The sequence below is a fragment of the Trichosurus vulpecula genome, chromosome 1 (genome assembly GCF_011100635.1).
Source record: "Trichosurus vulpecula isolate mTriVul1 chromosome 1, mTriVul1.pri, whole genome shotgun sequence".
Lineage (NCBI taxonomy): Eukaryota > Metazoa > Chordata > Mammalia > Diprotodontia > Phalangeridae > Trichosurus > Trichosurus vulpecula.
The window spans coordinates 61,705,953-61,729,287 of record NC_050573.1 but is presented as its reverse complement, the minus strand read 5'-3'; the positions used below and the strand labels follow the sequence as shown (position 1 = coordinate 61,729,287).

The following is a 23,335-nucleotide window of genomic DNA, read 5'->3' as shown; positions in this document are numbered from 1 at the left end:
TGTGCCACCACCGCTATAGCCATTCTCCAACCCATGGGCATCTATCTGCTTTGGTTAAGGAAAGTATGTTTCATAGCCCATGTTACGTACAGAGAGAGAAATTTGCTGTCCCCCTCCCTTCCCCCACCTTGTCCCCCATGACACTTTTGACCATGATCTTCGGACCCTCTTTTCTCCTTTATTCTTAGTAATGATTCTCTAAGGGGGATTCGTCAGATGCTAGCTCATCCCCCCATGAAATCCTTGTGAACTATACCTGGGGCAAAGAGTATTTATTGTCCCCTTCTCTGGTGGGAAAAACTGAGACACAAAATAGGACTAGGGCAGGATTGCACAGGACATAATGCAGGGATGTGATGTGTATTTTCCTGTTGTCTTATGGCCCTCATGAACTAAGTCATGCAAGTAAGTATGTGTAGTGTCATTTTACAGATGAAGACTGTGAGGGTCAGAGAGGCCCAGTGATTCAATCAGGATCTCCCTGAGAATAAGCAGAGAGCTCAGCTCTTCCACTTCAGAACCTTGTGTGGTGTCCCAGCAGGATGCCGTGCTCACCACTCACTTCCAAGATCATTTTTCCTGCCACAGTCACAGCACACAATGATATGGAGGGTGACGTTGAACTTGACCTGTGTCCAGAGACTGGATGCCCTCCTGTCATGGACTCTGTAAAGGGCACTCCTGCTTACTGTGAGAGGCCACTGAGGCCTCTTCTCCTATTCAGTAATTGCTCCCATCCTAAAAACCCAGCACCGTGTAGTCATAATACTTTGGTGAAAGAAAGGTGTCCGTAGCTTAACAGAGATGGGCCAGAATAGAGGGCGGCATGATCAGGGCTAGAGAGTCACAGAATCTTTGAGTTGGAAGAACCTCCAAGGCTGTCATCTGACTCATACCTGAGTCCCCCTGCCCCCACTGTTTCCCCAACAAGTACAGACTTGGTGTAGAGAAATTACCTAGAGAATCTGCAGCCAAGATGGCTTACTGAATGGAGGCCAGCCCCCCAGCTCCCACATGGCTGTGATAGCAGAACCCTAAAATTTGCACCAGACCGAAAAATAAACCAGAAATCCAGTGAGAAAATACAATGAGTGACTACCTCCACTCTAGACCTACACAGAAAGTTAGCCAGTAGGCCATGGGCAATAGGAAAGTATTGTCAGCAAAGCCAGTAGCTTTCTAGCATGAGTAGAGATGGACCAGAAACACACGTGGCCTCCAAGGCGCTGTCTGGAGTCAGCAGGAGCAGAGGCCTAGCCCAAGAAAGCTCCAGGGTGATTGGAATCCTGGGGTGAGGGGGACACCTTAAAAACCCTAGGGAGCAGCAACAGCTCTGTAACCAGGACAGCTCAGGCACCCATGGGTTCCGAGGTCTTTGGCACTCCATTCTCAGATGCCATAGAGGGCCCTGCAAACGCAGCACTCTGAACCCCAAAGAGCCAAGGGACCTAGCCTCAGGAGGGAGGGCTCGGCCCAGGAGCCCGGGTGACCCAGGGCAAGACCAAGCAGGACAGACCATCTCACCCAAAGCACAGCCATTCTCTTCCCTTATATTTTTTTAAAAAAGCAAAGGGCACAAGATGGACATTTTTGGACAACTCTTTATGTTCTTTAAAAATGGAAATGTTCGTCTCTTTGGTGTTTTAGGTTCAAAATTTAAAAATAAAATTAATTTTTTGTAAAGTGATATTGTGGCATCATGAATAGGGCAGTGGGCATGAGACAGGAATATCTAGGTGTAAATCCTGCCTCAGACACTGGCCATGTGACCCTGGCAAGCCGCTTCGCCACTCTGGGCCTCAGCTTCCCCCTCCATAAAGTGAGAGAGTTGGACTAGGTGGGAGCCAAGGTCCCTTTGGGCTCTCGATCTGGGATTCCACGTCCTCCAGGAGGAGGAGCTGCCTGCTTCCCAAGGCGGCCTATTCCATTTGCAGACTCTTCTGATCATTAGGATTTTTTTTCCTTAAGTCGAAATCTGCTCTTTTGCAGTTTCTGTCCGTTGTTCCTAGTTCTCTGGCCAAGCTGAACATTTCTGACCCATCTTCTACCAGAGAATCCCCCCGTCAGATGACTCTGAGGCCCTGCGCTGGCCTGGTCACTGTCCCTGGGAGCTGACACCACCAGAACTAAACACGGAGCTCTAGATACAGGAACAACAACAGCAACAACCATTTATTAAGCACCTACTGTGGTGCACTGTGCCAAGGGCTGGGGATGCAAAGAAAGGCAAAGTCATTCCCTGCCCTTGAGCTCACAGTCTAATGGGGGAGATGGAATGCAGACAAACCGTATGGCCAGGGCAGAGAACCTTGAGACCAACACTTCCCTCATTCTGGATAGAATGCCCCCCCTCCCAACCCCCCTCTCAAGCAGCCTATGGTTGCATTGTCTTTCTTGGTTACCATTATCACACTCTTAACTCTGAACTTCTGGTCCTCTGATACCCCTAGATCTTTTTCAGATTAGCTGCTATCTAGCCACACTTCCCAATCTGTACTTGTTGAATTGATTTCTTCTTCATACCCTACTCCCTCGGGGCTGCACGGGATTCCAGCAGCCGCAGGTAGGGCATAGCCACTGACCTGGCTGAATTCTAAGCACTTGGCTAGGCTCTTGTTGCATAGCACAGCGTGGTTGGGATGACAGCTTGTCCCTTGGGACGTTATTGATGGGGAGCCTGTCTTTGACATCATCTGGCTGCACTAATTTGACAGAAAGAATGCTTATTTTTGGGACAGTAACAAATTAATCTCAGGGACTGGCATCTGCTGTGGATATGTGAGCTCGCCGTTGTCAGTCAGTTAACTAGCATATATTATGCACCTACTGTGTGCCAGGCACTCACTCTGCTAATGAAGCAGACGCATCCCATTTATGCCCCCTCTTCCATGGAGACTCCTCTACCCTCCACGTCAATCTTCCTTGGCAGCACAATAGGGAGCCTACAGAGTCCTTGGGATAATCACTGCCAAGAGGTGCCTGCTTCACAGTAGTAGATGTGAAGAGAGGAGGGGAACCAGGCAGGGCATGAGCTGCTTTATGGCATATCTTCCTCAAAGGAGGCATCAGAATGATCATCTTTATTCTGAGATGCAGGAAGCTCAGAGCCAGGATGGGGTCTTCCACCTCCTGGTCTGGGGATCTCCTCCCCCAACATGGCCGGTCAATCCCTCCTGATGTCGGGTTCAAGATCCAGCTCTCCTCACGCTGCCTCCTGTGTCCTGGCCGTGGTCAGTCAGTGGGCACTGATTAAGCACCAGATGCCAGGCTCACTACTAGAGATGCCAAGAAAGGCCAAAAACCACTCTTTGCCCTCCAGTAGCTTACATTCTCCTGGGGACCCTAGAATTAAGACAATGTGCTTTCTCCACCACAACCCCAGGAGATAGATAATGCAAGTACAACTGTCCCCAGCTATGGAGGGGAAAACAGTATTAAGAGAGCAAAGTGACTTTTGACCAACCGTAGGCCTTGGAGAAGTGGGACTGGGGCTTGGGATCCGGCTCTCCTGGCTCTGGCCCTTGCGTGCCGTATCTGATGTTTGGGCTGTTGGGCAAGTTTCCCACTTCTCGCTCTCCTGTCTGTAGAGCCAGAATTTTACTCCTCTCCTTCTCAGGTTTCCACAGGGAACCTCCTGGCCATCCTGAACCGACACTACCAAGACCTTTCCTGCCTGACGTTTACAGATGACAGCAGTCACTTCCTCTCAGGTGGCAAAGACTGCCTGGCCTTGGTGTGGAGCCTCCATAGGTAAGGGAAGCCCTGCTCCTGCTATTGTCTTGGGCATCCACGGGCCTTCCCAAGCCAGGTGGGAGGACCGGTGGGAGTTGGCAGTTTATTCCTCAAGGCCTACTGCCTCTCTCTTTTTCTGTCCATTCCCCTAGTGTGTTACAGGTGGAACAATCCAAAGTTCCCGATCCCCGCCATGTGTGGTCTCAACACACACTTCCCATCACAGACCTGCACTGTGGTTTTGGGGGACCCTTGGCCCGAGCCGCCACTGCCTCCTTGGACCAGACGGTGAAGGTAAGATGTGGCAAGTGTACTTCCTAGAATCTGTTCTCTCAGAGTTATGACTGACCTGTCAGTGAACACAGCACAGTCCAGCTGAAGGCTCTGAAGAGTTAAAGTCTTTGGATCTAGTCCCAGGAGTTGTCTTTTGCAGTTAATTCAGGTTTGGACCTTTGTTTTTAAGTGATGGAGTCTTGCCAATGCCATCAGGCTTTTTTTTTTTTTTTCCTGCTGTCTCTTAAGAGCTTCGAGGCCTTCCGATAGTTTCTAATCCCCTTTGCAGGTTTATAGCTTCTTCTTGTTCAGAGGGAAGCTGCATGATTAACACATCTGGACTTCTTCCTGCTTGGTCATTATCATTTGTCCTTCAGCCTCCGCATCTCACCGAGATGATCTGACCCCCTTACCCAGAACAGCTTCCAAGAGATTTGAGGGGCACATCCCCAGCACTTGTTTGTACAAAGCGATAGGGAAGAGGATGAATGATGCCAGAAGTGAAGTGTTTGCTTTCCTAGGCTGAAATGAGCCCCTTGTCTGAGGAGATCCACTGGAAGAATGCAGGCAGCCAGGGCAGAGCTTAGAGATTGGCTCAGAGGGAAAGGGACAGTCTGACCCTTTCTGAGGAGTGGGCCTTGAGTGACTCAGCCTGGGACACGTGTGGTCAGATGCGAGGTGGCCTGATGCCCCGGTGCCCTTCCCCCTCCCCTCTCCCTTGTTGGTTGTTATTAATCTTCCCTTTGCCTCTCAACCTAGATCTCTTGCATTGTCAGCAATGTTTTTTTTGTTTGTTTGTTTTTTGTTTTTAGCTTAGAGTGGAATTTCTTAGTGTCATGGGATTTGGAACTCGGAGGCACTTGAATGATTTTCTTGTCCAACCCTGTCATTTTGCCAATTTACCGATGAGGAAACTGAGGCCCATAAATTTAACCAGTATCTCACAATCCAAATAATGAATTATTTAAGGAAAGAAATATTGCTTGGTCTGTGAAGACCCACAACACCACAGACATGTTGGCATTTCAGTCCTCTCTCGTCCCAGCCCCCTTCTCAAGGGCTACCCATGAGGGAAGCACTCTGCCTCCTGGCGGCCCTGCCTTTGGTAGAAGGGGACTCCTCTGCCTCTTCGCTTGTCTGTCCCTGTAGCAATGGAATGGGAAGTGAAAACCTCACAGGCTGATAACTTGTCTCTGCTCTGATGTTTGGTGGGCATCTTTGTCACTTGCTGCTTAAAGACCGCCTTTTAGAGTCAGAACCTGGGGGTGAATTCTGATTCTTCTGCTTTACTACCTGTGTGACCTTGAACAAGTCTCTTCCCACCCATAAAATAAGAGGGGGGGCAGTTGAATTAGTGTTCAAGTTTCCTTCCAGTTCTAGGTCTTAGGACACCAGATGTTTTGGTTTCTGCTCTTAACCTCCAAATCAGTTGCAGAGCTACATAGTCTTGTCCTCCTTATGTCCCCCCCAGCTGTGGGAGATCTCTTCCGGTGAACTGCTCCTCTCTGTTCTCTTCGATATGGCCATCATGTCCGTGACTATGGACTTGGCTGAGTACCACCTCTTCTGCGGGGGCAGCGATGGGTCTGTGTTCCAGGTTGACCTTTTCTCTTGGGTGAGTATTGGGAGAAGAAGCCAGCAGCCCTTCCGTCCCCTCCTTCACTCAGAGTTATGGGACTTTGGACTCATCTGGGTTCTTGGCAGAGTTCCCCAGGGATTTTTTTCTGGCTATGTTTCCATTCCCCCCTGCTTGGCACAAAGCCAAGTCAAGAACGTGAGATCTTTCACTGGCCAGATCCTCCAGCAGCACGCCAGTCTTGCCCAAGTAGCCGCAATTTGGAACCTCCCAAGTCTCCATCTTCCCTGGTGTGGTACACAGTGAAAAGCATGCTGGGCTTAGAGTCAGGAAGACCTCGGCTCAAAACCTGCCCCTGACTCTTAGCATCGGCGGTCATCTACCTAAGATCTCTATGCTCAGTGCACTCATGTGTTCAGTGGGGACAATCACAGCTGTAGCCCCTGCCTCCTTGAGCTAATCATGGATGGAGCATCCTTGGCAAGCTTGAAGGAGCTCCCTGAATGCCTACTACCTGTGCACCAGCTGTGAAATCGTTGGCCCCTCCTTTCCCTCATCCTATTCCCTTTCCTTCTTGCTTGATCCCTGTAGCCTGGGCAGAGAGAGAAGACCTTCCGCACTGAACAGGAGAATGGAAAGCTATTCAAAGGACACCGGTGAGGGGGCTGACACAGGAGAGGAGGCTTCTCTGTGCTTGTGAATCAAGTCATGTCCAAGAGGCTGGGTGGAAGGGAGGGCAGGGGCCTACTCCTTTGCCCCCACATACGTGTCTTTCACACTGTCTCCTCAGAACCCAGGTGCCATTCTGTGTCCCTCTGTCCCTAGGAACCAGGTGACGTGTCTCTCAGTGTCAGCCGATGGTAGCCTGTTGCTGTCAGGCTCACATGATGAAACGGTGAGACTGTGGGATATCCAGAGCAAGCAGTGCATTCGGACCGTGAGCCACAAAGGTAGGGAGGGGTCCCTGATCCATGGAGCTCCCTTTCTCCAGGATAGGGTTCGTAGCACCACTGGGCACTCACCCACTGCCCATCTCCTAGGGACACAGATGCAGCCAGGAAAGGAAGAAAGAGGTTGGCGCTGAGCCCTCCCCTGGGGTGCTGCGGGGAGAGAGAGGGATGTTCCTTGTGAGCTAAGAAATTGAGCTTCTCAACATTTTCCAGTGAATGTTTCTGTCTCTGCTCGTGAGTAGAGTCTTGAGCTCCTGGTACAGAAAGAGGACCAGACTTATTTTTTTGAATGAGTTTTTAACGATGTCTTCTGTTTGTCATCATAGTTACCCCCAATGTGTCCCTGCTCTCCTTCCCTTATAACAGGAAGTATTTTTTAGAGAGAAAAAATCTCCCAGCATAAATGATTGATACATTGAAAAAAATCTGCTAACATGTGCAGTGTATAACCCCTGTGGCTCTCCCACCGCCACAGAGGGGCAGCTTGGGGGCACCCTCTCCTTTCTCTTCATTCAGGTCCCACTTCCTTTTTGGAACTTTATTAATTCGGTTTTGATTCTCTGTGTCATTCCTTCCACATCCCTTGTTGTCGTCACTGTGCATGTTGTTTTCTTGGTTCTGCTTACTTTGCACTGCATCAGTTCATGTAGATCTTTCCATGCTTCTCTGTGTTCTTTATTTCTTTTTTTTTTTTTTTTAGTTTATTTAATTTAATATATTTAGTTTTCAGCATTGATTTTCACAAGTTTGAATTACAAATTTTCTCCCCATTTCTACCCTCCCCCCCCACTCCAAGATGGCATATATTCTGGTTGCCCTGTTCCACAGTCAGCCCTCCATTCTGTCCCCCACTCCCCTCCCATCCCCTTTTCCCTTCCTTTCTTGTAGGGCAAGATAAATTTCTATACCCTATTGCCTGTGTATCTTATTTTCTAGTTGCATGCAAAAACTTTTTTTTTTTGTTTTTGAACATCTGTTTTTAAAACTTTGAGTTCCAAATTCTCTCCCCTCGTCCCTTCCCACCCACCCTCCCTAAGCAGTCAAGCAATTCAACATAGGCCACATGCGTATCATTATGTAAAACCCTTCCACAATACTCATGTTGTGAAAGACTAACTATATTTTGCTCCTTCCTAACCTATCCCCCTTTATCCAGTTTTCTCCCTTGACCCTGTCCCTTTTCAAAAGTGTTTGTTTTTGATTACCTCCACCCCCATCTGCCCTCCCTTCTATCATCCCCCCTTTGTTTTTTTATCTTCTTCCTCCTCCTTTCCTGGGGGGTAAGATACCCAATTGAGTGTGTATGGTATTCCCTCCTCAGGTCAAATCTGATGAGATCAAGATTCACTCATTCCCCCTCACCTGCCCCCTCTTCCCTTCCTAGAGAACCACTTTTTCTTGCCACTTTTATGAGAGATAATTTACCCCATTCTATCTCTCCCTTTTTCCCTCTCTCAATATATTCCTCTCTCATCCCTTAATTTGATTTTATTTCTTTTAGATATCTTCCCTTCATCTTCAACTCACCCTGTGCCCGCTGTTTCTCTCTCTCTCTATATATATATATACACACACACATACATATATACATACACACACACACACACACACACACACACACACACACACACACATATATATGCATATTCTCTTCAGCTACCCTAATACTGAGGTCTCATGAATCATACACATCATCTTTCCATGTAGGAATGTAAACAAAACAATTCACCTTTAGTAAGTCCCTTGCAATTTCTTTTTCTTGATTACCTTTTCATGCTTCTCTTGATTCTTGTGTTTGAAAGTCAAATTTTCTATTCAGCTCTGGTCTTTTCACTGAGGAAGCTTGAAAGTCCTCTATTTTATTGAAAGTCTGTATTTTGCCTTGGAGCATGATATTCAGTTTTGCTGGGTAGGTGATTCTTGGTTTTAATCCTAGCTCCACTGACCTCCGGAATATCATATTCCAAGCCCTTTAATCTCTTACTGTTGAAGCTGCTAGATCTTGGGTTATTCTGATTGTGTTTCCACAATACTCAAATTGTTTCTTTCTGGCTGCTTACAGTATTTTCTCCTTGATCTGGGAGTTCTGGAATTTGGTGACAATATTCCTAGGAGTTTTCTTTTTGGGACCTATTTGAGGAAGCAATCTGTGGATTCTTTCAATTTCTGTTTTGCCCTGTAGCTCTAGAATATCAGGGCAGTTCTCCTTGATAATATCCTGAAAGGTGATATCTAGGCTCTTTTTTTGATCATGGCTTTCAGGTAGTCCAATAATTTTTAAATTATCTCTCCTGGATCTATTTTCCAGGTCAGTGGTTTTTCCAATGAGATATTTCACATTGTTTTCCACTTTTTCATTCCATTGGTTCTGTTTTATAATATCTTGATTTCTCATCAAGTCACTAGCTTCCACTTGCTCCAATCTAATTTTTAAGGTAGTATTTTCTTCCATGGTCTTTTGGACCTCCTTTTCCATTTGGCTAATTCTGCCTTTCAAGGCATTCTTCTCCTCATTGGCTTTTTGGAGCTCTTTTGCCATTTGAGTTAGTCTGTTTTTTAAGGTGTTGTTTTCTTCAGTGTATTTTTCAGTATTTTTTGGGGTCTCCTTTAGCAAGCCATTGACTTGTTTTTCATGGTTTTCTTGCATCCTTCTCATTTCTCTTCCTCTACTTCTCTAACTTGCTTTTCCAAATCCTTTTTGAGCTCTTCCATGGTCTGAGACCAGTTTTTCTTGGAGGCTTTTGTTGTAGGCTCTTTGACTTTGTTGACTTCTTCTGGCTGTATGTTTTGGTCTTCTTTGTCACCAAAGAAAGATTCCAGAGTCTGAGACTGCATCTGGGTGTGTTTTCACTGCCTGGCCATGTTCCCAGCCAACTTACTTGACCCTTGAGTTTTTCAGTGGGGTATGACTGCTTGTAGAGTAAAGAGTACTTTGTTCCAAGCTTGAGGGGGATGCGCAGTTGTTTTCAGAGCTATTACAGCCTGCTCTCCCACACCAGCACTCCTTCTTCCCCAAGAACCCCCAACCCAGACTGGACTCAGATTTTCAGCAGGCTCTTCACTCCTGCTCTGATCCCCCACTTAATTCCTCCCACCAGGTGGGCCTGGGGCTGGAAGCAACTGCAGCTGTAGTTCTGTAGCTACCCAACCTCTGCTGCCCCCGGGGCGGTGGCTAAACTGGGAACTCTATCACCCTGTCCCCAGCAGCTTTTCCCACTAACCTTCTCTGTTGTCTTTGGTGTTTGTGGGTTGAGAAGTCTTGTAACTGCTGCAGCTCACTGATTCAGGGCTCTAGGGCCCGCTCCGCCCAGCTCCTGGTGTGGGACCTGCTGCTGCCCATGCTGGGTTCTGCTCCTCTCCTCGCTCTCAGCTCCGTGTGCGATAGACCTTACCCAGAGACCATCCAGGCTGTCCTGGGCTAGAGCCCTGCTTCCCTCAGCTGTTTTGTGGATTCTGCAGTTCTTTTCTGTTATCTTTGGTGTTTGTGGGTTGAGAAGTCTGACAATTGCCACAGCTCACTGATTCAGGGCGCTAGGGGCCACCCCGCCCGGCTTCTGGTCTGTTTGATCCGTGCAGCTCACGCTGGGCTCTGCTCCGCTCTGCTCCCAGTTCCATGCATGATAGACCTCACCCAGCAACCATCCAGGCTGTCCTGGGCTGGAGCCCTGCTTCCCTCTGCTATTTTGTGGGTTCTGCAGTTCTAGAATTGGTTCAGAGCCATTTTTTATAGGTTTTTGGAGGGACTTGGCGGGGAGCTCACACAAGTCCCTGCTTTCCAGCCGCCATCTTGGCTCTGTGTTCTTCAATTCTTAGAGCACCGTAGCACTATGTTACATTCATGTATCATGTAGCCATTCCCCAATTGATAGGCATCTACTTTGTTTCCAATTCTTTGTTATCTCCAAAAGTGCTGCTAGAAATAATTTAATATCAATGGCTTCCTTTGGGGTATAAACTGGTAATAGGAGTTTCTGGTTCAGAGGGTATGCAAATTTTGGTCCCTTTACTTGCATAATTCCACATTTCTTTTTGTACCACTTCACAGCCCCACTAACAATGTATCAGTGTGCCTATCCTTTCATAACCCTTTCAGTACTAACTATTGCCACGGGACTCGATTTCTTTTAAAAAAATATTTCCAAACTGGACATTTCAACACCTTTTTGTTAATTATTATCATTTGTTTCTATTTTGTGATTCCTAACACTACTCAGGTGTAGTGAATCTTTTTATCCTTCACTCCTCTCCAAAAAACAAAAAGCCAGCCCCAAACCACTGCATGGCAGTTTTTTATTTATTTAAATAAATTTGTTTATTTTATTTATTTAAAATATATTTTGCTTTTAGAATTTTCTTGTACCCCTTGAAAGAACTAGATATGCAACCCCAACGACCAATTGAAAGAAATGCAGCTTCCTCCCTTCACTGGAGTGATGTGTAGAACGTCCTCTATTCTGTCCAACTCAGTTGATGTCATTGCCAAACTGTTGTTTGTTTGTTTTTGTTACAAGAAAGGGCTTGCTAGGTGAGGACGGAGATTTTTGGAAAGGAAGGTGATGTGAAAGCATAGGACAAGGATGGGGAACCTGCAGCCTCAAGGCCACCTGTGGCCCTCTAGATCCTCAGGTGTGGCCCTCTGACTGAATTCAATCTAAACAGAACAAATCTTCTTAATAAAAGGATTTGTTCTGTAAAAGTTGGATTCAGTCAGAGGGCTGCACCCAAGGACCTAGAAGGCTACATATGGCCTCAAGGCCACAGGTTCCCCACCTCTGGCATAGGATATCAGCACGAGATATGTGTGTGTGTGTGTGTGTGTGTGTGTATGTGTGTGTGTGTATTTTTTTTTTAAAGGAAAGAATTGGAGGGGCAGCTAGGTGGTGCAGTGAGTAGAGCACAGGACCTGAGTTCAAATGCAGCCTTAGACACCTGACAGTCTTACTAGTTGTGTGGCCTTGGGCAAATACCTTAACCCCAATTGCTCTGCCTTCTCCCCTTCAAAAAAAAAAAAGAAAGAAACTAAGAATTGGGCACTTGAAGGCCCTGGAAAGCCAGAGTTGGACAGTCCAGCTCTGGGGCCTGATTTGGGTGTCTGTCCAGGGAGTATTTGCCATCCCTCCTTCTCCTTGTGTGCTCCCACTCTCGTATAGTGTGGGATCCAACCTGCGCAGGCCCAGGTGCCTGAAGTGTAGAAAAGAAGGGGAGGATCCCTACTCCCAAAGGGCCTACAACTCTGCCTATCTGCTACCTTTTCCTTCTTCCACCGGACACATCTTTAGATTCCTTTCTGTTTGTTCCCCCTGGATTTTATGCAGCTGCCACATCACCAGCAAATTCAGCCTTCCTGCTGGTCCTGCCAGGTCCCCTTAGATTCCTGTAGTTGACATGTGGTGATTCTCTTTGGGGACTGGACATTCTATGCCATTTGTGTTTGCCCTGGCTCCTCCAGGAGTCAGTCTGCATCTGCTCCGAGGGGCTGCCCCATTGGGAGCCCTGTCTGAGCCCTGATTTCCACATGGAGCATCCTCTTGGTATAGGAGTGAAAGTGAGAGGTAGCTATCAGCGCTGACTGGCAGAGAATGCCTCGTCCTGCAGCTGAATCCTGGCACCTCTTCTTTAGCTCCTTCCTGCTGCCCCTTTTTAGGCAAATGATCAGACATGGGTCTTTTAAAAATGTTAGCCTGCCTGTCTAGACTGGCCGCAGAAGCTCAGAGAAGGGAGAAAGGCTGCCTAGGCCCATCTCATTCCCAGAGATCTGCAGAAATGGTTGGAAGGAGGACAGGTGGGCAGAGTCTGGCCTGCTCCGAGGGAGGAGTAGGGTGTTTTGCCCATCTCACCCAGCCTCCCTAGTGAGTAGACAGCCTTGAACAACTCAGCAGACATTTGTTAAGCTGGAGCAGGATGTCAGACGACTCATTTAAGCCCAGAGCCAGGAGAGAAAATGGAGATTTGGGCTTTACAGGCAAGACAGAACAGGGTCGTCCAGGCTAGGGGCGACACATGGGACCCCAATGAGATTCCTTGTCCTCTCCGCCCCTGCCCCACTTGCACCCCCATGGCTTTCAGTATGATTGGGGTTCAGGGACATCACCTTCTTCTGTAAGTCAGTAGTTTCCTGGCACACAGGAGGTACATGGTGCAAATGTGTTGATTGCCTGAAGTAGCAATACAGTTGGGATTTGGAGCTAGAAGCGGTGTTCAGAGACCCTCGGGTCTGAGCCCAGGTTCGTACCACCCTACTTGTGGTCACAGGTTACTTCCTGGCTCCCTAAAACAGCGTCTGAGACGTCGCTCTCCCACCTCCCCCAGGGAATAGAAGGGCTCCAGGCAGCACTGAATAATTACCTCCAGCTGCCTGGGCTTCAGCAGCCATTTATTTATGCGATTTATCGGGCTCATTTCCTCTCCTAAGACCCCAAAGAGCTCTTTGCTAATTGCCTTTTTGTAATGATGCCTGACCTGTGAGTGAACTCCAAAGGGAAGGATGAGTGTGGTCGAAACCATAAATCTGTAATGACAGGGCATAAAGAAAGAAAGAAAAAAGAATGAGCACCCCCCTCCCCCAGCCCAGCCCCAAGGATATTTGCCCTGAAGAAGCTGACTCCTTCCCTACTCTCACCTTCCGTCACCTTGGCTTCAGCCTTGGGCCTTCCCTTTTGCCACTTGGGCCAGTTGGAATAGCAAGGCTTCCTTCTACATCTCCTTGCAGCCAGAACATGCAGTGTTCGTCTGTATCCTCCAAGGAGATAGCTCACAAAGGGGATGTCAGGCCTCTGGTGTGTGCCCCTTGGCCCTGCCTTCCTTGGCTGCTTTCCTGGAGGCCAAAAAGTCTGCACTGAGGAGGCATTGGCCTCTGGTCATAGAGCTTTAGGGCCAGAAAGGACCTCAGGACCCTGCTGGTGGGGAGCAGAGCAGTCTGCCTCTTTGTGAGATGGCTGCACATGGCATGAGGGGACCCATAGCCCTCATCTGCAGATGTACCGAAGTTGTGAAAACTCACTTTCCTCCACTGCCCCAAAGACCCGGTGTGGATTCCTGTCCTGGACCCCTGTGGCAGGCAGGCTGGTGAAGAATCATGTTTGTAAATGTAGGGTAAAGTAGAGAAGATCACAGAGAAAGCCACTACTAGTGAAACCTAGTTAGCAAAATTTTTTTTAAAAACAAATTCACAGAGCTCAGGTTTGACTCCCCTGATGTTGAGATTGGTGAGAGACTCAGAGAGCCACTGTGGCCCCCAGTTTTAGCCTCCTCCAGCCCAGCAGTGGAGAGCTTCTTGAGACATATCCCTGTCTCACCAAGCAGTAGACAGGCCATCCTCCGTCCCTGGGAAGCTCTTCCAGCATCAGGCTGGCCATCCTTGGGCACAGGACACAAACCCATGGCTGCGGCCTTGCAGTGCGGGGAGGAGGGGCTCAGCTATTTGGGAGTGATGACTGTTCTGATGACTCGATTTCCTTTGTAATCCTTGCATTTGATTTTGTGCATTTAAAAACATGGTTCTGAGAAGGGCTCCACAGTCCTGTTGGGCTGAGGACATTATGTAGGTGAAGAAGCCCTGCCCTAGAGGTTGGGACTCCTGCCCAGCTCGTACTGCTGTTCTGCAGAGAATGGGAGACCTGGGCTTTTTCCTTTTCTTTTCGCAGCAAAATTTCCTGAGTCCAGCATCAAATTCACTGTATGATGTCTGTGGGACTTCATGTCCTCATCTTTAAACCAAGGAGGCCAAACTGGGTGATCTCTGAGGCCTCTGAGTGCTGACATTTTCGGATTCTGCAGCTTCTCTTGAGGTTGGCAGCCCATGATGGTGATGAGGTGAACCAGCCCAGGCTGGGCAAACGGAAAAGGTCAGCACTTGAGAGCTCTGGACCAGGCTCTGGGCAAGAGAGGGAGACCCCCGCCTCTGCCCCACCTAGAAGGAAAGTGATGGTCCCTAGGGACCCTTCATTTCTTTCCTGGCTCAGGAGTTGTTCACACCTGGCCAGGGCACCAAAGGAAGTAGCTCTCAGTCATGGCAGAGGTTGCTGTGAGTGAAATTAAGAAGTTACCCCGTGCCACCCCCCACCCCCACTGCGCTGCAGACAGCTGGAGCATTTTCCCTTTGGTTGCTGAGTCATCCAGTCTGTTTCTGAGAGGCTGTGTCTGAGAACCTGTCATTGTTCTCTTCTCTAGGTCCTGTCACCAATGCCTTCATTGTGCTGGCCCCAGCCAGCATGTTCAACCCAGACTGCAAGCCAACCCTCCCCCTGCCCAAGTTCAGCAAGAACCTTCTGGGAACGGAGAGCAGTGAAGGATCGGGGAACGAGGCAGTGATGCTGCGCCTCGGCATGCACCGGCAGGTACCGATGTCTGGCAGAGCAGGCCTGGGGAGGGAAGCTGTCCTTCCTGGGATTTGAGCCTCGAAGGGCGACATCAAGGAGAGTCAATAAATCATTTCTCTTAGCCAGCAGCCAGGGCCCTCCAGGATGTGGCTGCCCCTTGAGCGCCTCCTACCAGTGCCACCCCAACAAGTGATCTTCCATCTTTTATTTAAGCAACAACAGTAATCTGCCTTCCTGCACCTTCCATCTGGGGGTCTTGGTTGCCCTGTGGCCCCCAAACCTAATCTCTCTCTTCTACTCGAAGGGTCTTCAGATACTGGAAAACAGCCCCGATGTCCTTCCTCATTTTTTACTTCGGGATAAACATCCTCCCTTCCTTCAACTACTTCTTATATAGATAGCATGGTCCCCTTACTGTCTTGATCACCTTTATCTGGAAGAATTGTAGCTTGTCATTATCCTTCCTAAAATGGGGTACTCAGAGTACATTACTCCAGATGAGATCTTAATGATGTCTGAGATACTGTTTGGCTTTTTTTGGCTGCCATGTCATACTGTGACATTCTGAGCTTGTACTCCACTAAGACCCCTGGATCTTTTTCTTAGGAGCTGTTATCTGGCCTCAACTCTGCCATTTAGTACTTGTGTGGTTGCTTTATTCAGTCCAGGAGTAGGGCCTTACATTTATCCCCAGTAGGTTTCATCTTATAGATTCAGCCTGTCACTCTAGCCTGTCAAGGTCTTTTTGGATCCTGACCTTGTTAGCTAAGTCACCAAATTTGTGACATTTGTGAATTTGATAAGTATGCCATCTATGCCTTGCTTACCAAAAAGGTAAGATTGTGGCATTTCCATTTTTTAATCCTAAGGAGTTTATGCTGTTTAAGAGATGATTCTGAGAGGGTGTCTACCGGCTTCACTAGACCGCCAAAGGGGCCCGGGACACACAGAAAGTGAAGGCCTGTGTTAGACACACATCGGTTAAGGCTTTGCTATGTGCAGGGCCCTGGGGACATAGAGCACCAGCTGGGAAGAGGCACATGAGTAGGAGCTGGGCCACCACCAATCAAATCCAGCTACAGTAATCACGTGAATGACAATGACTGGAATGGTGGCTGTCTGAGGAAGACTCTGGTCAGGCGGTCAGGAAAGCTGTCCCAAACTGCACCTGGCTTAGAAGGATGGGGAGGACTGTAACAGCTGGCAGGGGTGAGAGCTGGCAGTGGGAAAGAAGAAGGCCATTGCAGAGAAGAAGGAAAGGAGAAAGCATATTTCAAGGACAGATATTTTGGATAGAATGAAGTCCCCAGGGTGCAGCACAGGATAATATGCTAGAAAGGGAGAATGGAAGCAGACTGAGAAGGCCTTGAATGCCAGGCTCAGGAGATGGGACTTTTACCTTTAATACAACAAACACCTGAAGGTAAAAACGAATTCGAAAAGAAAAGAAAGAGCAGGGAAGTTCTACTATTGTTCACCCAGGACTTACAGGCTCCCTGGGGCAATAGGGGGAGGGGACAGGACAGGATGGGGGAAGAAGCTCCAGGAAAGTCAGGTGATGGTCCAGCCATGAGGGGTTAGTGCCAGCAATGGGAACGGGAAGGAAGGGAGGGACGAGCCTCAGTTTCTCCATCTACCCATGAAGGGGGCTGGACTAGAGGGATAACTTGTAAATTTCTTGCACCTTTCTAGCACGAAGTCCCTCAGAAATCTGTAGATATGGGAGGCAGAGACTTAAGTCCTAGTCCTGGTCATGCCACTGGCTGGCTACGTGATCTGGGGGAGGCTTCCCTCTGAGCCTCAGTCTGCTCACCTGTAAATCTGTAAAACGGGGACAATATCTTCTACCCCAGCAACCTCACAAGGTTAGGTGTGGAAAGATGTGGAAATCCTGTTAACTGTGCTAAAACCTAAGTGTTCCCTAGGATTAAGGGAGAATAGGGAGGAGTCATTGAAGTCTATGAGATCCAGGTAAGCATTCAATTACACTGATCTGGGCTTTATCTGCAGACAAGCCCTGTCTCCCAGGAAAGGGACCTTTCTTCTCCAACATCGGACAATGGCTAGCATGGAAAAGACTTCAGGAATAAGTGGCTTTTACCCTTGGAGGTGTGAGCCACATATGGACGGGTCATCACTACTCTTCACCAACCTCCTCCTTTAGGGCTTCCCTGTGGCTTTGAGGGGGTCCTGGGTTCTTTAGAGCAAGGCATAAATTTGGGCAGGCCCTATCCACCTGGAAAGGCTCCAAGTAAGGGCTGGGCAGCATGTCCATTGTATGAGGACTGGCCTGGCTAAACATGGAGAGGCCAGCCTGTCAGAGGGAGAGATTTCTTTCCCCAAACATACAATAATTCACAAAACCAGTCTGAGTTTTAAAAAAGGGATTTGCCCTCTTCAAATGGAAAGGTAGGGGGTTTGGCATCAGAGCACTTGGATCTTGGTTCTTATAGGACCCCGTGTGACCCTGGACGACCACTTGCTTTTCTGGGCCCTAGTAACCAGATGGCCTCTGAGGGGCCCCCTGGCTCTGAATCTCTGATCCTATGATCCACATTGGTGGGAGGTGTAAGCCCACCAGGGAGATCACAGATCTCTTCATCACAGGCCCTGAGCCCTGGGTTACCCAGAGCACAAAGAGTGGGTTGGATGAGGTCACACTGCCTAAGATCCCATGTAAAGCCACTGAGGGAGCTCCCAGTGTGGGAATTCCCTTCATCAAGGCAAGTCCTAACTCACAGATGAACTGTAGAGTCGCAGGGAGCTACAGGAGGCACACAGGTGCCTTAGGTATTGTGTTTGAAGCAAGATTCAGACCGTGATCTTCCTGACCCCTAGCCTAGCACGCTACCCACCATCCCACTGTCCTTGTGTATCACACACATCGGCATGGAGCTTCCGCTGCACATTCCCCTGGCGTGGGGGCAGCAGCCATGACCACAGCAGAACTCTGACAAGAGGGCGGGCTGCGAAGCAGGCTGAGGTAAATAGGAAATGCTTATCAGACCCAGGTGGCATGGGTCTGGCCCAGCTCTGTAAACGTTTAGGCAAGGGCTGAAACAAACAGCAGTTTTCAAGTACAAAGAAAATGGGAGTCAGGCTAAGGCCCAGGAGGACATGGGAGGGAGGCATTTTTCTGGGGCAGTTTAGTGTTTGGCCCCAAGATTGAAAAGGAACAGTAGTGCTTAGCCCTAAAAGGAGAAGACAGAAAAAGGTCTGCATGGATTCCCAAGAGACATGCTCACAGCCCTGTGCCTGGTAGGATTTAAAGGTACAAGGAACCTTGATGATCAGCCAGAATAGATGAGTGTAGTCAGTTCATTTGACAAATAAGGAAACTGAGGCGGCAGCCTGGTACAGGGAAGAGGCCACACCTGCCTTCTGTCACGTGATCACTGTGTGACCTTGGGCAGGTCACTGGAAGGGTTGAACTTGATGGCCTTTGGGATCCCATGAGGCTGAAAGGGGGTGCTGCCTTGCCCAGAGTCATAAGCACTGTGTGTTCCTCACTTTAGTCTTTGGGCTCCTTCACAGCCAAGCCATCTTCTGTCCTTTCAGAGGCGCCCACTCAGGGACACCATTGTTGCCATCATGGGTGATGACAGGAGCTCAGGCTCCTACCTTTGCTCCCTGCCCATACTCAGAATGCTCTCCCTGCCTCATGGCAGAGCCTTCCCTGCTTGCTCTTGGATCTCAGCTAAAATCCTGCTATGTACATCTCTTGGTGCTGGTGCCATCCTCCTGAGATTGGCCCCTCTTTGCCCTGTGTAGATCTTGTACACACAGAGCTGTTTGCACATTGTTTGCTCCCATTAGCTCATGAGCTCCTTGAGGGTAGAGGCTCTGGTTTTTGCCTTTCTTTGTATCAGCCCAGTGCTTGGCACACAGTAAGCAGTGATGGAATGCCTGCCGTCTGCCTGACTAGCTTGGGTTGATGACACACAGCATGTTAAGGGAAGGCAAAGCCTTGGACCCCATTCTATCCATCATTCAATCTGCTGTAGTGAAAAGAGCACAGAGAATCCATCACTAACTCAGGCAAGTCCTTTCTTCATGTGCCTCAGTGGCCCTCTCTCTAAAACAAGGGAGGGGGGTTCTCTTTGCAGGAACATGACTAGTCAGGGTATGCCCGATGCTGGGTGCCCAGTTTGCCATTCTTGTCAGGCTTGTCCTAGCTTTCCAGAAAGCAGTCAGAGCTGTCAGGCCTGATGGATTAACTCTGCTCAGAGGACGCCTCTGTGGAGAGCAGCCTTCTCAGGCTTAATGAAAGGCACAACTTTCAGACAGCCCTGAGCCAAGAAACAAATCTCTTTCTGCAAGCATCAAAGAACCAGCCCATCTATCTCTTCCTGGGATTACCTACTGTCTAGGACGGCAGCCTAGATGGAGGAGAGGCCTCTCCCCACCTCCACACAGCACGTTCCCCTCTGCTTCCCCAGGGATCACCTTCCTTGTTGTAGAACAGCTTGGCTAGGCTTCTTGCCTAGGTCGCATCCTGTCTAACTCTGGTGTTAAAGTCTCAAATCAGAATCATTGTCTTGTTCTCCTCCAGCTTCTTTTACATGGAATCTATCAAAACCATCAAAACTGGGAGGAACCTTAGCACACAGAATGTCAGGGCTGGGAGGGTCCTTAGAACTCTGAAAGTCAGCTGGGAGGGCCCTCATAATATAGAACACAGGACATCAGGACTGGGAGGGTCCTTAGAACTCTGAAAGTCAGAGCTGGAAGGGCCTTGAGAGGCTGTCCAAATTGGAAGGGAACTTGTCTAGTCTAATTGTCATCTTTTGTACGTGGAAGCTGGGGCCCAGAAAAGAATAAGACTTGGCTATCGTGTGACTAGTGAGGTCAGATCACAACACAAGGGCCTTGACTCAGTCCTGTGTAGGTCAGGCTTATAACTGAGCGCCCAGGATCCAAGGCAGGAATCAAGTTGCCTCCAGCTAGGCCTGCCCGGGAGACCTGGTTCCCAGCCCTCCCTCTGACTCTGAAAAGAGGAAAAGTTAAGGTCAAAAGCTTTGGAAACTTTTTCAGTGAAAATTTCAGTCCCTGATTGGGGTGGGATACAGGGGTAATGTTCACCCCTGATTTTACTGAAATGGCCATGATTAAGGGTGTAATAAATGGAGAGAAAACCCCCACCTCCTTCCTCTTGTAGGGATCCGAGAAGAGCTATTTAGAGAGAGCTGAGAAGCTGCATTCCGTGATGTGCACTACGTTGGACAAGGTGAGTCTGGAGTGCCGCAGCTCCCGGCCTTGATCGAGCTCAGATGCACAGAGACAGTTCCCAGGGAGTGGCCATTGCCAGCCCTCCCTAGGACAGCCATAACTCTCTGCTAGGGGAGGCGGGGCAGAGAGCAGACTGTTCAGGTCACAGCAGAGATCCAAAGGGAGCTCCCAGCATCCTAACCTCTTGATGCCAGGGGGCCTTCAGAGGCCCAAGCCCCACCAGAGAAGGAATCCCTTCTGCCTTCCCTCTTTGCTTGGATGCATCTGATGACGAGGAGTTCATCACCTACCTATTAGCTTGTTGTTGGACACTCAAGTTTTTCCTTGTGTTCTCTCAAAATTGGCTTCTGCAAATCCTGCCCCATGGTCTGTGGCAGATCTGTGACAAGGAAAGCTCCCTCCAGAGTCAGACGGCAGCCTCTCAGGTTTGGGGGCTGGGGTGGGAGTGCTGCCTGAAGCCGCATACATCACAGGTCTGTGGCGGCATCCTGTGAGCTCTCACCCAACTCGTGCAGAGTAAGACCTCAGTGGCTGCTTTTCATGAGTGTTTTCTGTCCACAACGTGCAGGCCCCTGGGGCTAGGCTGGAGGTGGGTCTACTCACCTGGCTGAGCAAGTCCTCAGACAGCAGGCCAGTTTGTCTGGAGCCCCCCCTTCAGGGCCTTCCCAACTTGGATGTACCACTAGGAGTCTGTGTTCCACTGTCATAGGCTCCCAAACTTGGGGGACCTCAGGCCCAGCAACACTTGCCCCTTCAGAATCCAGGGCTTCCTCTAATCTGACACAGGAAGCCTGAGCTTTCCCCAAGCAAGATGGCCCAGAGCCTGCCTTTTCCCACCCCTTGTCTCTTGTCCCCCCAGAACTCCCTAGGAGACCAGGAGCAGCTGAAAATCCGTGTGACCGAACTGGAGGAAGAGGTGAACACTTTGCGGAAAATCAACAAGGACCTCTTTGATTTCTCCAGCCACATCATCACCAAGCCGCCCAAATGACTCCCTTCTCCACCTGCCCGGCCTGCTGCCCAGAAGTCCGCTGCCATGCAGCCCCAGGACCTGTGTGGAGTTGGTCCCCGCAGTCCGCGGGCCTCCTGACAGCTATGAGTTATGGGGATGAAACATTTCCTTGTGGCCGTATCCCATGGTTTGGTCACATGCACTGGGACCACTCCCCCTTCTGGGTATAGACTACCCTGGTGATTCTGAACATATGGCCTTCACATGACAGCCTGGGCCATGGGGCAGTCAGGGGCACACAGTGGCCAACAGCCATAGATTCTGCACTTGTGGTGAGAGCTGAGGCCGCAACTTTGTCTGCTCAGACCCTGACTCTTCCGAACTACCCAGGGGCTGAGGGGGGGCCGGGCACACAGAGGAGGAGAAGGAGCCCGTGTCACTTCAGGGTCTCCTGGGGCCACAGATAACACAGCTAGCACACGTCACCATCCAACTAAGGGGCAGTTTACAGTTTTTTAGTCCAAGAGATCCTGGATTTTGATAAAAGGGCTTTTTTTCTTTCATTTTGTCTCTTCCCTCCTCTGAGGTGAAGGCCCTAGCTCCCTCCACTAACCTTGATTGATCCCCCCAATCAATTTACTTGTTACCTGTAGCCCAAGAGGGAGCATCCCCATGAAATAACTGGGTCAACCTCTCCCTCCCCTCCCCTTTGTTCTCTACACCTTCTCCTCCCCCTTTTTAAAGATTGGGGCAAAGCAATAGATGGTAGACAAACTTGGAGGCTCCAAGTTCAGACTTGGCCCCAACATCCTCAACCTGACCGAGTCAAAGGTTCTTTCCAGTGGACCTTTGGTAGCCTGGGCCATATTGATATAGTTTTTCCAGGTCCCTCCAGACCTGGTTTGGTTTGTTTTTGTTTTACCCTGGAGACTTGGTACTCTTGGTCTCAGGAAAACATCTTTCTATATATATAGAGAGAGAATTGGGGTTTTTTATTGTTGTTTGTTTTTGGTTTTTTTTGTTTGTTTTTTTTTTTAAACAAAAAAAGGGTCAGAAACCTATGTGGGTATTTTTCCTTCCTAGTCTTGATGTGTGGGCTTTTTTTCCCCATTCCCTCTGTTTCCTAAATCTTTGCAATTAATCTTAGTGAACACATAATCCTTTCATGGGCTGCTTTCCACCCAACCTAACGATTATCTAATGCAGAGTTTCCAAGCCCCTCTTCTGTAAACCGATAGTAATCCTTGGCAAATTTGGACTGGTTCACACAATTTTTAATGCTATAGGACTCCTGAAAAACTTGTGGACTTGAGAAATGGATGATTCCTCCTTTGGTTCTGCTCCCATCCTAGCCCTACCCCCACCCGCACCCCTGGCTTCCTCTTTCCTCATTCCAGCTCACTACAGCATCTCGCTCTGCCAGAGTTGGAGTCGATCCAGCATTCAGATCATTTTACTGGCTCGTAGCCTTCACAGCTTTACTGGTGCCTTCTTTTAGAACAACCCACTAAGGCAAAGAGGACAAGGTAGATTTTGGTTGGCAAATTCAGGTCAAATGGATCAACTATTCAATTTGGTAATTTCTGGCAGTGATGAGAGCATTAAGCTGCCCGCTAACTCCTCACTGTCCTCTGTCCTTAAGTTATATCGGTAATTGCTCAGGGATGCACCCTCTGAGGACACTGATAAGCTGGAAGACCACCAGGAAGGGGAGAATGCTTGAGAACCAATCACATGAGGCTCAGTTTTACAGAAAAAGAAGTTAGGGAGAATGAGATAGCCACCTTAAGAGCTGCCACAGGGAAAAAGAAAGAGGGGTTAGGCCTGCTCTGCCTCCCGCAGTGTACAGAAGTAGGATGAAGGTGTGGGACACCCAAAGGCCCTGGGGAAGATTAAAGGGAAAAGACTTCCAGATGGAGCTGCTAGAAGTGTGGTGGGCTGTTCTTGGAGTAACATCCCCTTCACTGGCGCTCTCTAAGCAGAGAGTGGGTGATCACTTAGCGAAGGTCCTAGAGGAGGGTTCTGTGTAAGTGCAGACCTCTGAGATGCCTTGTTAGATCATGGGATTCTTATTTCTAGGGGGTGTCAGTCTCTGGTCTGTGTTTCCCATTCATCAGCCGGGCTCCATCTGAGTCTTTAGGCATCACCAGAATGATAACTGAAGGAATGAACAACCCCATGGAGTATTTTGCTTTTTAAACCACTGCAGCTCACAGAGAGCCTGGTAATCTCAGGAATATCCTCCCTTAAGTGTTTGGTAACAGCTGGCATTTTCTGTAGCACTTTAAGGTTTATTGTTCCATCA

At 48.9% G+C, this 23,335-nt stretch overlaps 1 protein-coding gene across 1 annotated transcript in view; it reads left to right on the top strand.

Moving 5' to 3' along the window:
* The window catches only part of WDR18 (WD repeat domain 18), a 30,987-nt gene extending 8,645 nt beyond the window's left edge, over positions 1–22,342 (top strand). Inside the window, exons 3-10 of the mRNA XM_036741483.1 lie at positions 3,617–3,750; positions 3,885–4,026; positions 5,477–5,620; positions 6,173–6,237; positions 6,407–6,531; positions 14,701–14,867; positions 20,008–20,076; positions 20,938–22,342. Coding sequence (XP_036597378.1) covers positions 3,617–3,750; positions 3,885–4,026; positions 5,477–5,620; positions 6,173–6,237; positions 6,407–6,531; positions 14,701–14,867; positions 20,008–20,076; positions 20,938–21,069 — 978 coding nt within the window. The 3' untranslated portion in view covers positions 21,070–22,342. The remainder of the gene's footprint in view (positions 1–3,616; positions 3,751–3,884; positions 4,027–5,476; positions 5,621–6,172; positions 6,238–6,406; positions 6,532–14,700; positions 14,868–20,007; positions 20,077–20,937) is intronic.
* Positions 22,343–23,335: the final 993 nt, after the last annotated feature.